Source organism: Podarcis erhardii (genome assembly GCF_964252035.2).
Source record: "Podarcis erhardii genome assembly, chromosome: 11".
NCBI classification, from domain to species: domain Eukaryota; kingdom Metazoa; phylum Chordata; class Lepidosauria; order Squamata; family Lacertidae; genus Podarcis; species Podarcis erhardii.
The window spans coordinates 50,478,356-50,493,181 of record NC_138501.1 but is presented as its reverse complement, the minus strand read 5'-3'; the positions used below and the strand labels follow the sequence as shown (position 1 = coordinate 50,493,181).

Genomic DNA, 14,826 nt, shown 5'->3' with positions numbered 1-14,826 from the left:
TTCATACGTAGTTTGTTAAGGGGGTTGAGAGCTGCTAGCAGATCCCTGTTCCCCTCACAAACCACAAGTCTCAGAGTTCCCTGTGAGGAGGGACGATTTCTGAACCACTCTGAGAATTGTAGCTCTGCAAAGGAAACAACTCTCAGCACTGTTAACAACCTACAGTTCCCATGGTTCCTTGGGGGAAAGGCATGGCTGTTTAAAGTGGTATGGTACTGCTTTAAATCACAGAATCTTAGAGTTGGAAGGGACACAAGGGTCATCTAGTCTGACCCCCTGCAATGCAGGAATCTCAGCTAAAGCATCCATAACAGATGACCATCCAACCTCTGCTTAAAAACTGCCGAGGAAGGAGAGTCCACCACCTCTTGTGGGAGACCGTTCCACTATTGAACAGCTCTTATCGTCAGAAAGCTTTTTCAAATATTTAGCTGGAATCTCCCTTCTTGTAACTTGACTCCATTGGTTCAAGTCCTACCCTTCAGAGCAGGAGAAAACAAGCTTGTTCCCTCTTCCATGGGACAGCCCTTGAGATATAGGATACCTAGGTGGCTGTCATATAGGATACTGATGGGGCACAGAGAAGGCAGAATCCTGCCACTCTTTCACAGCAGGGCCTTGTGCTCTAGAAAGTATTAACTTTGCTCCAAGTCTCACTTTTATGAGTGTGCAAAGCACAAGCTGGAAAAGTTTTAATTCCCTGCAGTGTTAGAGCCCGTTTCTGCTTTCTGTGCGTGCTTTTGTATCACAGAGACACCCGTAACATCTATATTTTTTACAAAGAAGCAATCCTGTACAGATTGTGAGATGAATGTCTTTTATTGGCTTCGATTTCCCTCACCAGAGCTTCAATTCTCACGGTGGTTTGACATTCAAGCCCTCTTCCCAGGAAAGAAACTGGAAGAGACAGCTCTCTGAAGGGAACAGGGATTTTTTTTTCCTTTCCTTTCTTAAAAAAAAAAAATATTTTTTTTATTAAATTTTACATTTTTATCTTCATCATAGTAATATATGAAATACAAAGAAAAAACCAAATTCCCCCCACTCCGCGACTTCCCTCAACTTTACATATTGACTTCTCCTGCCTGTTTTGTTATGACTTAACATTGTATTCTCTGAATTAAATATTATTTAGTTCTTATCATTCTAACACCATGTTTGTAGTTTCTATTTTTGTTTTGTAAATTGTGTTTACTCAAACCTTGCTAGTGAGTCCATTTCCTTACAATGTTTCTGTAGATACAACATAGATGGTTCCCAAGCTTTTAAAAAGTCTCTGTTGTCTTTGTCTCTTCAGTTAGCTTTGCCATTTCAGCATATTCCATCAGTTTTTCTTGCCATTCTTCTTTCATTGGTATCTCGTCATTTTTCCATTTTGGGGCCAGCAATATCCTAGCTGCTGTTGTGGCATATATGAAAAGTTTCTTCTTCTCTTTTGGCAAGTCTTGAGCTGTAATGCCAAGAAAAAAAAAAAGCTTCTGGTCTTTTAACAAAGGTTGCGTGGCAAGTCGTCCCCCCCCCCCCATGGAAATAATGATAGATGACACAATTATTAAGGTTAATAGGCTAAAAAAGGCCACAACTTTATTGGTTACAAGTGATGAGTGGTATTGGCTTAGGCATTGGTCCTAACCGACTCTATCCACCTTCAGCCCATCCACTTGAAGTCCGGGAAGGGTTAACCACCAGTAGGGGGAGTCCTGCTGATGCACATCAACTAGGAACTCCCCCAGGGTCACCGATAGGGGGGCGTGTCTTAGGCCCTCACCTCCCTAGGCTTTGGACAGGGCCATGTCCCCCAGAATCCTTTAGTGGACTACCCTTCAATATGCGGGGCAGGTGATGGCGCTACCTCCCCTCTTTCCATCTACAGAACTATTCCAATGCCTAACGGCCAATACCAAGGAAGTTGTGACCATTTGCTACAAGATAGGCAAAAACCAAGTGGCTGATGCCAATTTGCCAAGTGGGAAAATTCCTACCAGCCCCTCAATGGCGACCAACCAAGGTCCATAGCAAGATCAAAGAACGAAAACCTTATAGGCGGGAGGGTGGGAAAAACAGGAATAGCTGGTGCATGGCAAAGAGGGAAATCTCCGGCCACGGCCAGGTCCCCTGAACTGGCCAATTGGAATCCCCCCAATCACGCGGAGGGCCGCGCATGTGGAGGGGCCGTGAAGCCCGCAACTCCACGTCCTCCGTAGGGTGGAAGTGGCTTTATCTTAAACATTCTTTTCATTTCATTATAAATCATTTCCCAATAATTTTTAATTATTTTACAGTTCCACCACATATGGGGAAAAAAAGTGCCCTCCTTTTCTTTACATTTCCAAAACTTATTGGAGCCTGTTCTGGGAACAGGGGCTTCTAAACCACTCTCAGCACCCTTTGCCCAGGATTCTTCATGACAAGCCACGACTGCTTCAGATATACCGTGCAGATAGCCCCATAGATATCTATATCTCAGGCATTAAAAGCCCAGGGCAAAAAGGTGTTCCTTTTAGTCTAAGCTCTGACTCGTTCTCATCTTCCATGCAAGGTATGTGATTGTGGAGTGTGAAGACCAGGACACCCAGCAAAGAGACCCCAGAACTCACGAGATGTACTTGAACGTCATGAGGAGGTTCAGCCAAGCTCTGCTAAAGGTGAAATTGACTGTTTTGTGTCATGCGGAGGCTAGTGGGTATTGGAGCATAATTGTAAAGGTTGCATGCGCACCTCACAATAAACAAAGCAACCCCAAAGGCCAGGGGGATGGATTAACGTCCGTATGAGTCCACATTACAACATTTGGGCCTTTTTTTCATGTAGAGAAAGGGTGGGTAAGTGAGTACACGATCAGTGCTGGATTACGTATGAGCTAAACAAGTTATAGCTTAGGGCCCCACTCTCTTAGGGGCCCCCCAAAAAATTAAAGCAAAAAAACTAGATGTACATTTCCAAAATATAAGATAAAAAATAAATAAAATAAAACCTACCTACAGCAACAGTGTTTTGTAGGCTGGCGCGGTGGGTTAAACCACAGAGCCTAGGACTTGCTGATCAGAAGGTCGGCGGTTCAAATCCCAGCGACGGGGTGAGCTCCCATTGCTTGGTCCCTGCTCCTGCCAACATAGCAGTTCAAAAGCACCCCAAAAAGTGCAAGTAGATAAATAGGTACAGCTCCGGCGGGAAGGTAAACGGCGTTTCCGTGCGCTGCTCTGGTTTGCCAGAAGCGGCTTAGTCATGTTGGCCACATGACCTGGAAGCTGTACGCCGGCTCCCTTGGCCAATAAAGCGAGATGAGCGCCACAACCCCAGAGTCGACCACGACTGGACCTAATGGTCAGGGGTCGCTTTACCTTATGATGTAAGTAATGGGCCCTGCCTGCTATCCTGCTCCCTAAAATATCACTATTAGGTCCATAAATTACCATATAGCTTATATTCAACACAAAAAAGAGACAATTTTTTGTTGATAAAGGACAGCTGGACATATAAAGGGCCCCATTACCTTCAGTAGCTTAGGGCCTCATCAAACCTAAAACCGGCCCTGGACACGATAGAAGTATATAAAATTATTCCTGGAGAAAGTGAATATATAGAAGTTCTCCTCTCTCCCTATCACTCATTAGACCAAACATTTGACATTCTCTATTATGTTAACTGCAAAGAAGGAAAAGGAAAAGCTTCTAAGCTAACAGTTGGAAGCACTGTTAGTAAAGTATAGAAATAAATATTTTGGTTTACTTATGCCCATCTGTTTCTGTAAAACACCTGCCACAACCCTGGGTTAAATTCTCTCCCCCCTCCCCCCCCTTCTCTGATTCTTAATACTTCAGCAAACAAAGTGCATTGTGATAAACATCACACTTGCTTTCAACCACAGGGGTCATCTAAGGCAAATTCCCCATTCGGGACAAGAAGTCATTTTGCTCCATGCTTTCCTTGGAAACATTAAATGCCTTTCTATATTATTTATTTGGCTGCACAATATTATAAGAATAGCAGGCTGTTGCACAGGTTAAGAAAAGCACTGTTCTTCGCCTGGGGAAGAAATCCGTAGTGATGACGCTGTGCGAGTAATTTGTGTTTTATGTTCTTGGAGCCGAAACCATAGAACAAGACTGATAATAGCTTTCTGAGGAAAAACAACAACATGATGCTGTAAGACTTTGCATTGGGAACCTCAGAAATAACAGGAACCCAAGGCTGGATGGCGCTCTTTAAAAGTACAGTGGTACCTTGGTTCTCAAACTTACTCCGTTCCAGAAGTCGTTCCAAAACCGAGTTGCGCTTTCCCATAGAAAGTAATGCAAAACGGATTAATCCGTTCCAGACTTTGGAAAACAACCCCTAAAACAGCAATTTAACATGAATTTTACTCTCAAACATGACCACTGAGCCATAAAATGAAAGTAATAAGCAATGTACTGCTGTCACACAATCAATCAATCAGTAGCTGAACTGGGTTCCACACTGTCACAAAAACAAAAGAAAAAAGAGCCGCAAAAATGCAAAATAAATAGCAAAAACAGACAGATCTCAGCGTAACACTCAAAACAGAAGTGTGGCACTCAAATCGGAAGTGTAACACTCACAAACCAGAACACTTACTTGCAGGTTTGCAGTGTTTGGGTTCCAAGTTGTTTGAGTACCAAGGCATTTGAGAACCAAGCTACCACTGTAAACTGAAAGTGCAGTTCTCATTTTGTATTTTTTTGTGTTCTGAACCACCCTATGGTCTTCATCACCATTGTTGTCATCATCCCTGCAAAGAGCCTTGTGCTTGTTTGGAGTTGTCATTCATCGAGGCTCTGGGGGGTCTCTCCTCCTTCCCTGCTGTATAAATTGACTCGTGTCACATAAGTCCTCACCTCCAGAATGATTGTTGTTGGCGCAGTTGTACAAAAAAACAAAACAAAAAAGCCCTGAAAGGTCAGGGAACCAACTACCTGCTACAGAGAACTTTGATTGCATTTTATGGAGGGCTGGGGAGGGGGGTGGGATTGCCCGGGAGAAACTTCCTCTTTTTTTTGAGCGAATGTCAGTGTTTATTATCCGCTCACTCCGAGAGCTGTGATTGCCGAGAGCTCCACTCAAGGCAAAATAATTACAGCAGAGAGAACTAATTCTTTTCTCCTTCTCCTTCTTTTTTCCGCCTTCTAATTTAACGCAGGGTGATAAGTCTGTCAGGGTGATGCGGTCTTTGCTGGCGGCCCAGCAGACGTTTGTAGATCGGCTCGTTCATCTCATGAAAGCAGTGCAGCGTGAAAGTGGCAATCGTAAAAAAAAGGTAAAATGGCAGAATTGTATAGGGATACATACAGATATACATGCGGATAGATAGATGATAGATGATAGATGATAGATAGATAGATGATAGATGATTGATAGATAGATAGATGATAGATAGATAGATACACACATATATATATTGCTCCGTCCCAGCTCCTGCAAACCTAGCAGTTCGAAAGCACGCCTTAAAGTGCAAGTAGATAAATAGGTACCGCTCTGGCGGGAAGGTAAACAGCGTTTCCATGCACTGCTCTGGTTTCGCCAGAAGCGGCTTAGTCATGCTGGCCACATGACCTGGAAAAACTGTCTGTGGACAAACGTTGGCTCCCTCGGCCTGTAAAGCGAGATGAGTGTTGCAACCCCAGAGTCGCCTGCAACTGGACTTAACTGTCCGGGGTCCTTTACCTTTTTTTTTTTACTTATATACATATATATCTATATTCCCTCACCACCGCCAAAAAAAGCCATTTTGTCCATACTTGTGTTTCTCATTGCAAATGTGTTCCTCTTTTAATGAGAGTTCCTCGTGACAGAATGTGTAGTTTGGAACTCGGAGCCATAGGCTACATTCACACGGCTGTTTATTCTGTTTCCGTTGCTGTTAATTTCCACATCTTATTTGTGCTGCCACATGACTGCACCAAATACCCAGGGTGGGGAACTTTGCACCTTCCCCAGCCTTGGAGCAACCAATCTGAATTCTGATTTTTAGCATAGACTGCCTTCTCCTCCAGTAAACAGAAAGAACGACAGAAATGCTAACAAAAAAATCTTTATTGGAAATAATAGTCATTGCCCACATGCATTTGTAGCGATAAGGACTAGAAACCTGCTTAATCTTTCTTCTTCTAGAAGCTACGATTTTGCACCCAGTGCTGAATTTTTGGGTGTGTGTGTTTGTGTGCATGTATGTGTCGATTTCCAGCTGCTTTGCGGAGAACGTTTAATGAAAGGCCATGCCAATCAGTCGACAGCTGCATGAATTATGACAGCTAGGGAGTGGAAGGGACAAGGAGAACATAAAATAATAGATCAGTGGTATAGAGAAGTGTGGTATATAGCTATTAATGATAAATTAACATGTGTCATTAAGGTAAGACAGGGAATATGCAGGAGAAATGGTTCTGAGGAGATATTGAGGGTATTTGTAGAATTTGTACTGTTAAAACAGAAAGGGGTCAAACCATCGCAAGAGGTGTTCAAATTTGGATAGTTACAATGGAATGGTCTCGGTAATGGGGTGCACATGTTTATTCTTATTTATGTATGATGATTACTTTGTTAAATAAACAACAACAACATGCGATGCACAAACCATTAGCATGCACATTTAAACCTACTTTCATCGATTTCTCTCTTTCTGTCTTTGTGAGTTTGCCCACAAGCTACATTTGATGAACAAGCTACATTGCAGTTGGCTCCCTTCCTCCATTCACGAGTTAGACTGCATGCTGCAGCTCCTGTCAGGAGCTCATCCGACACTCGAGTAGGACCCTGGCAGAGACACCTCCCCGACTGGCATGTTCCCTCCCTCCTGGTCAATCATTCGGGAGCTTCAAAAGCTTTCTTCAGCCCGAACATCACAGTGACCGATGCCAACAGACATCAGCACACTTAGGGATCTGCAGAGTGTTCGCAGTTTGCGTGACAGACCTCAGCAACTCAGCATTTTGGCTAATCTACTTTAGTTACATATAAACACACACGGAGCACTACAACGTGGCTCCCTCTCTAGCATCAGACAGCAAAGAGAAATAAACAAAGGAAAATAGTCCCACTTCATGGAACACAGTAACACAAACATCCTGTCTCCGTCACTTCCCATTTTGTGGAGTCAAAACATACAGCATCATGTGATAGACAACCCATGACTGCAATCATGGAGCAGGAATTCTAACAGCTCCTAGTCCATGTTTTTGGTTTTGGAGTGCTTGGCATTAGCACGTGGTTCAGTAAGTCATGTTGTTCCTTCCTTCCCCCTGCTCTGCTTTTAGAACGAGAGGTTGCAGGCCCTCCTGGCAGACAACGAAAAGATGACCCTATCAGATTTTGAGCCCATTCCCCTGCCCCTGGAACCTCAGGTGAAAATCCGAGGGATAATCCCAGAGAAAGCGACGCTGTTCAAGGTAAATCACCTACCGTCTTGTCTGTTGTCCATGTTCTGTGAGTGGGATTCAAGCATGTCAACCAGGATTTGGTTGTTGTTGTTTTAGCATTCTCTGGTAAAGCTTGCTAGCTTATGCTTGCACACTAAAACCGACTCCCTCGGAAGATGGTGCGTTCTTCTTCATGGGGGAGGTTTTTTAAACAGAGGTGGGATAGCCATCTGCCAGGAATCCTTTAGCTGTTCTTCCTACATTGTAAGGGGTTCAGCTGAATGAATCTCTCAGATCTACAGTTATGGGATTCTTTGTACAGTTGGAGAGAATCTTTCTTTTTTGCAGGAAGGCGTTAGGCACATTTAAGAAGATTTAAAAAGGCACATTTCGGAAGTTTTAAGAAGTGGGGCTCGGAGGTGGGAGCTGGCATATTTGAGGCCTGTTGGGGTGCAGGATGTGCCCTTTTCTTAAAGGAACTGCTTCAGAAATGAACTCTCAGGGACTGGGCCAAGGAGGAATGGTGGAGACCACCTCCTCATCCTGACCCTTCCAGAGAAGAAGACGGTTCCAAATCACAATAGGGGTTTGAGGGAGGTCACAGCTCAGAGGAAGATGAGCAGAAAAGTTGGGAAATAATGGGAGAGGAGGAGGAGGAGGCAGAGCCGGAGCAGCTGGCTGACACATTATCACTAGAAAGCATTCCAGACCTATCATCTCCCAGAAACTGGTGAGCCTTAAAAGTAGGAGAGCAAAGGGCTTGGAGACAAATGGCCCTAAGCGGCAACTGTAAAGTTGGTGGTGCTGTTGACGAATGAGAAAGTAGAAGATAAAGGGATTATGGGATCCGTAGTTGTTAGGAGATCCCGGTTCCCCTTGCTAAGCTACAGTTCCCAGAGTGGTCTGACATTCAGTTTCTCTTCACTGTAGCTCTGTCAAGGGAATAGGGATTGCCTTGCGCCATTAACAAACTGCAGCTCCCATAATTCAGTGCAGGAAGCCATGACTGTTCAAAATGGTACCCTGGTGCTTTAAATGTATAGTTGAAAGGTGTATGGCCTTAGTCAGGGTTTGGGGAAGACAGCACAAATGAGGCCCATGTCTATTTGGGCCTCTGTGTGGTGCCCTTACCTCACCCTTGATATGTGGGCAGGCAGGCCTATATCTTTTTTTGTTTGAGACTCTGCGAGGGAGAATGAGGACGCTGGTTAATGTAAAAAAGAAAAGAAGAAAGATAACTATATTTATTTTGCAGAGGCTAATTGGTTTCATTCCCATCCTTTTCACGAGGGACAAATTGCCAGCTAAACAAATCAGGTCTTTTCGGAAAGGGCATTTTAAGCAGAGTTGCCATTTTCACTAAGTTAATTAGGGAGGGCAGCTAATTGCTTTAAAGCTATCCTTCCCCTTACCATTTTTTTTTTAGGTTTCAGTTCAGTGCCACTTGTTTTATTTCGCCCTTTCAAGTACCGTTGAGATGATAGGGGGTATATTGGATGCACACAGAAGCTGATGGACTTCTGAGTTCGTTCGTTTTCTCCTGTGCAAATATTATTTATTTTCCTCGCGTTTGTACCCCACCTTTCCTGGAACCCAAGGCGGCGCCCATAAATACATGCATACATATATACAATTTTTTATTTGTATGTTGCCTTTCCATAGTGCTCAAGGCAACTTACAACATGAAATAAACGCTTAACTGCAACATAATGAAAGTACAGTGGTACCTCGGGTTACATACGCTTCAGGTTACAGACTCCGCTAACCCAGGAATAGTGCTTCAGGTTAAGAACTTTGCTTCAGGATGAGAACAGAAATCGTGCGGCGGCAGTGCAGCAGCAGCAGGAGGCCCCATTAGCTAAAGTGGTGCTTCAGGTTAAGAACAGTTTCAGGTTAAGTACGGACCTCCAGAATAAATTAAGTACTTAACCTGAGGTACCACTGTAGTTCTATATGGTACATTAAAACATGAAGAAATGCAAAACCAGATTGAACAATTTCCATGTAAATCACAATGTCTAAAATAAAGATAGAAAAAACCCAACAGCAACAGACACTGACCAGATCCAGATCTGCTTAGCTTCATCAAGCAGGTGGCCTTGTGTGCCTTCAGGCCAAAGCATGCTCAGTCATTGTCTTAACTGGAGTGGATCCTTTGCTTTATGGCAGAGATAGGGAACCTGGTGCCCTTCTAATATTGCTGAACTATAACTCCCAGCACCTTGGACTATTGGCCATGCTGTCTGGGAGTGATGGGAGATGTAGTTCAGGAGTATCTTCAAGGCATCTCAGGTGGATGTCTGGATTGGGGCTGAGTCAGCACAGCCTTCCACCGCTTAAAAATGGATTTAGAACTTTTCTCACTAGGCTGAGGAGTGGTTGGAACTAATATGGATCGTGACCTGCACACCTGATTGTGCAGTGCATAAGTCCTGCATCTTCTCCATCCTTTTTTATCATTAGCTTATATGTATCTTCTCCCTCTCTCTCTTAAAAATTTAATTAATAAAACAGAAAACACAGTACAAAGCAATACATGGTGTAACAACAGCAGTTCCAAAGCAGCTCAGGGGGAAAAAGCCAGCCGCAATGTGTTGACTAAAACCGGAGAAAATAAAATAGTTTTTTCCCCAAAAAAATAAAAATTGAAAGTTCAAAATGTACATAATTATGTGTGCAGTCAAATGGTGAGACATAAATAAAAAAGAGAAAATGAAAAGGAGAAACAGAACCCATGTAGAAGGGAAAAACAAAGGGAGAGGGGAGGGGAACCCAAAACTATATTTTACAAGGCTGTTATTGTACTTCACCTGATCTTAACCAATTACAATATTTGTAAGAATGGATTCCGAATATCATTGAATTTGTCCATGGCAAGTCTGTGTTTATATGCAAGTTGTTCATATGGTGCAAGTTTATATAAGTCTTCAATCCAATCGTAGAAGGGAGCCACATTTTTATTTTTCCAATTCAAACAGTACCAAAATTAAAATTGTATTGATCTATTCTTCACATTTTAACCATATATTTATATTTCTCTATTGAATATGTTATAAACCAGAGAGGGAAGTTGGGGGAAGTCACCAAGGGGGGGCGGTCAATTGAAAATGTTAAAATGTAATTGGAATATTTGATTATGCTAAAACTTGTTGTAAAATCTTAATAAAAGAAATAATCTGGAGAAAATGGCATTTTCATGATCACTGCCTCTCTGGCCATAGGAACAGAGGAACCTGTTTTATACAGAATCCATTTAGTTTAGTATTTTCTGCACTGACTGTGAGATACTTTCCAGGGTTCCGGATGGGGAATATCCCCAACGCTACCTGGAGATACCAGGGATTGAACCTAGGACCTTCTGCATGCAAAGCAAAAGCTCTCCCTCTGAGCTAGAGAGGATGGGATATCGGCTGAAGAAACCTCAGCTCTGTATCTCTTTCCCTCTCCAACCATGCCGTCCTTTTACAGTCACGGTTTAATTTGCCGCGTTTTCCGTTTCTTTAACCAGAGCGCCCTAATGCCAGCCCAGTTGTTTTTCAAGACTGAAGACGGCGACAAGTATCCTGTTATATTTAAACACGGAGATGATTTGCGTCAGGATCAACTGATACTTCAGATCATTTCGCTCATGGACAAGGTGACAATGGCTAAGCAGAAGGGGGTGTGGAGATTGTGAATAGGTCTTTGTAAACACGGCAGCCAGAATTTCATTCTTTAAACAACTTTCTAAAAAAATGATCTGAGTGCTCTTATTTTTCTATTTTTCTCTTTTCTTCTCCTTTCCTTTCTTTCCTTCCTTCCTTCCTTCCTTCCTTCCTTCCTTCCTTCATTTATTTATTTCTCTCTGCCCCCTGCCCCCCACTTTTGTGCTTTTATTGTATCTAGATAAAAGTCTTGGTTTGGTTTTTTTTTTTTTTAAAAGGAAAAGTTTTGTATTTTTCTCTATAAACCTTAATAAAATTTATTTTTACGTGATCTAAGTGTCTTACGGCGATATTAGGAGGGATGTAAAGGGAAACGCAGGATAGCTGAGTTGGTAAAAGCATGGGACTCTTAATCTCAGGGCTGTGGGTTGAAGCCCAACGTTGAACAGAAAAGATTCCAGCAATTCAGGAACTCTATGGTTTTATATGATTCACACACATGGATAAAGGTTAGAAATGTGATGGTTGAAGGGAGCACATCCATACAGGAAGGTCAGATCAGGTGAGCCTTTAAATCAGGAATAGGGAAGCTGTGATGTTGAAGGTGTTTTTATACCTAGAAGCCTTGCTGGCACAGAACAAAGGCCTAGCTAGTCCCCAACCCTGTTTTCAGAACAGCCAGAGAGATGGGAAGATCACAAGCAGGATAGGACCACAATATCGTTTTCCCCACTTGCCATTCTCAGCACCTGGTATACAGAGGCAAACTTCCAGTGTGGCTTGTAACCGTTGAAAGCCTTGTGGTCCTCCATAGATTTGCCCAAAACCCCTTTCAAGACATCCACGGTGGCAGGAGATTTCTGTGAACCAAAGCCAGTTTCTTTCCTTACCTGTCGCCTGAGCCATTCTGCAGCCATTTTATTTGGTTTTTCAAATATAGATTTATAACAAATCCAAATACATTTTCATATACAGAGATTTCTCTGAATCTCGAGACCTCCCCTCCGTGGGTCCTAATGTCAGTGTTTTCAACTGCATCTTATATCAAATCTATATTTTATATCTATCCATATTATCCATAGAGTTTGTTACATTACATGTAAGGTTAAAATCCTGCTAATGTTTTCATCTTCCTACAGTGGTCGCCTCAATAAATTATAATTTATTTATATCAATAAATTATATAAATTATAATTATATAATTTATTCTTTCTTGAAGTTTTTGTGTTCTTGGTTCCTGAGCTTTCTGGTCAGTTTTGCCATTTTGGCGTAGTCCAACAGCTTAGTTTGACATTCTTCTTTCCATCTCTGGGCTAGTAAGATCCGTTCGGCTGTTGTTGCATACATAAAAAGTCTTTTCTGCTCCTTTGGGATGTCGGTACCTACAATTCCTAATAAAAAGGCTTCTGGTTTGTTTTTTTACAAAAGCTATTATTATTATTTTCCCCAGTTCATTATATATCATCTCCCAGAAAGCTTTTATTACCTTACACTGCCACCACATATGATAGAAGATACCTGTATGCTGTCTTCCAATGCAGCAATAATTTCTTAGCGCGCTCTCTCTCTCGCCCCTGCCTTATGCTTGTCTCTTCTGTTTTTCTTGTAGCTCTTACGCAAGGAGAATCTGGATTTGAAGCTGACCCCTTACAAGGTCTTGGCCACTAGTACAAAACATGGTAAGCCTACCTCCCAAAACACACTCATCATAGCAGGAGCGGTGAGTATTTAGAGAACTCTCGGTGCTAAATGTTAATTTTTGGGGGGTTTTATGAACCTTTCAACCGCTTCGGTGCCCTTAAAAGTGGGATACAGCAAAGATACAAATTTGATAAAATGCAAACTCTAAAGAACAGTGCTCCGGCCTGCTTAAGACTTGGTTAATTCCACCCCACTGCTTTTAAAAGCTCATAGGAATTTGAGATTGGCTTCTTAGCACCTACACCTGAGATTTTCTGACCCTGAGTCTCTTTCTCTCTATCACCCTCCCTGCTATTTTCCAGGTTTCATGCAGTTCATTCAGTCAGTCCCTGTGGCCGAGGTTCTTGCAACTGAAGAAAGTATACAGGTTTGTGTTTTGACTTGGGTTGCCTGTACTGGATTCAGCATCTGCTCGTTCTGGCATTTCACCCACTTCCCTTGCGAAGAAATGACCCAAATAAATGCTTTTGCTTGCTTCTAAAGTTTCTCCCTCCTGCCAACCTAGCAGTTCGAAAGCACGTCAAAGTGCAAGTAGATAAATAGGTACCACTCCGGTGGGAAGGTAAACGGTGTTTCCGTGCACTGCTCTGGTTCGCCAGAAGCGGCTTAGTCATGGTGGCCACATGACCCGGAAGCTGTACGCTGGCTCCCTCGACCAATAAAGCGAGATGAGCGCCGCAACCCCAGAGTCAGCCACGACTAGACCTAATGGTCAGGGGCCCCTTTACCTTTACCTTTAATGTTTCTTCATGTGTACTCCTTAAGGCCGGTTTCCTTTTTAGGGTGAGATGGTCGCCACCCTAGATGGGTAGGTCTGTGCATTGTTTAGCACAGTAAAAAGTTGCAGAGGTGGCAGGTGGGGCTTATCAACCTGGGAAGGAAACCTCTGATCCTAAACCTCTTCTCCCTTTCATGTCTTCTCCCTTTCATGTCCAAGCAAGCAGCATAAGCAATAGCTATACACGAAACAGAAGTTCCCAGCAAGCTGTGCTGGAGTGTAAACAGGCATGTGACACACAACAGCCATGCCTGTTCCTCTTAAGGTGGAACGGAATATTCTAACAATTTTCAGGAGAAGAAAGGGCTAAGGAGTAAACCCTACAAAAATCCGAAGTGGAGTTCATTAAAGATGGTTGGAGACCACCTTAGGCGTCTCCTTCTGGAAACTCCTGCAGCCAAGCTGGTGCCAAATGTCTTGCTCTCTTTTCATTTGGACCACATTGGCAAGAACAAAAGAAGATTACGCCAATGGCCCACGGAGTATCCAGCATCCTATTCTCAAAGCGGCCAACCAGATGCTTGTGGGACATCTGCAAGCAGGATTTGAGCACAACAGCACTCTCTCTTCCTGTGGTTTCCATCAACTGGGGTTCAGAAGCAGTGCTGCCTCTGACTATGGAAGCAGACCATAACTTTGTTTTGATCGTTTAGTCGTGTCCGACTCTTCATGACCCCCTGGACCAGAGCACACCAGGCACTCCTGTCTTCCACTGCCTCCCACAGTTTGGTCAAACTCATGCTGGTAGCTTCGAGAACACTGTCCAACCATCTCGTCCTCTGTCGTCCCCTTCTCCTTGTGCCCTCCATCTTTCCCAGCATCAGGGTCTTTTCCAGGGAGTCTTCTCTTCTCATGATGTGGCCAAAGTATTGGAGCCTGAGCTTCAGGATCTGTCCTTCCAGTGAGCACTCAGGGCTGATTTCCTTCAGAATGGAGAGGTTTGATCTTCTTGCAGCCCATGGGACTCTCAAGAGTCTCCTCCAGCACCATAATTCAAAAGCATCAATTCTTCGGCAATCAGCCTTCTTTATGGTCCAGCTCTCACTTCCATACATCACTACAGGGAAAACCATAGCTTTAACTATACCGACCTTTGTCGGCAAGTTGAAGTCTTCTTTTTAAAATGCTGTCTAGGTTTGTCATCGCTTTAACTATCATGGCTAATAGCTATTGATATCCACATCCACCTGGAACAGGAATGCTAAGCTTACTCAGGAGCTTTCAGTGTGGGACTTTGTCAAAACCTTTCTTAAAGTTGCGTGTTTTAAAAATCTGTTTGTTGTGGTGGCTAATATGCTGAAGACCAGCAACATGTTAGCGTTGGGGCAAA

General features: G+C 43.2%; 1 protein-coding gene and 2 long non-coding RNA genes across 3 annotated transcripts in view; 2 read left to right on the top strand and 1 right to left on the bottom strand.

The window, feature by feature from the left end:
* Nucleotides 1-14,826, bottom strand: part of LOC309352913 — a 911,067-nt gene that overhangs the window by 112,839 nt on the left and 783,402 nt on the right. The window lies entirely within an intron of this gene.
* The window catches only part of LOC309352895, a 553,927-nt gene that overhangs the window by 62,143 nt on the left and 476,958 nt on the right, over nt 1-14,826 (top strand). The gene's annotated exons all lie outside the window — the stretch shown is intronic.
* Nucleotides 1-14,826, top strand: part of PIK3C3 (phosphatidylinositol 3-kinase catalytic subunit type 3) — a 115,246-nt gene that overhangs the window by 35,233 nt on the left and 65,187 nt on the right. Inside the window, exons 14-19 of the mRNA XM_081881750.1 lie at nt 2,540-2,645; nt 5,159-5,275; nt 7,272-7,403; nt 10,882-11,010; nt 12,627-12,696; nt 13,021-13,085. Coding sequence (XP_081737876.1) covers nt 2,540-2,645; nt 5,159-5,275; nt 7,272-7,403; nt 10,882-11,010; nt 12,627-12,696; nt 13,021-13,085 — 619 coding nt within the window. The remainder of the gene's footprint in view (nt 1-2,539; nt 2,646-5,158; nt 5,276-7,271; nt 7,404-10,881; nt 11,011-12,626; nt 12,697-13,020; nt 13,086-14,826) is intronic.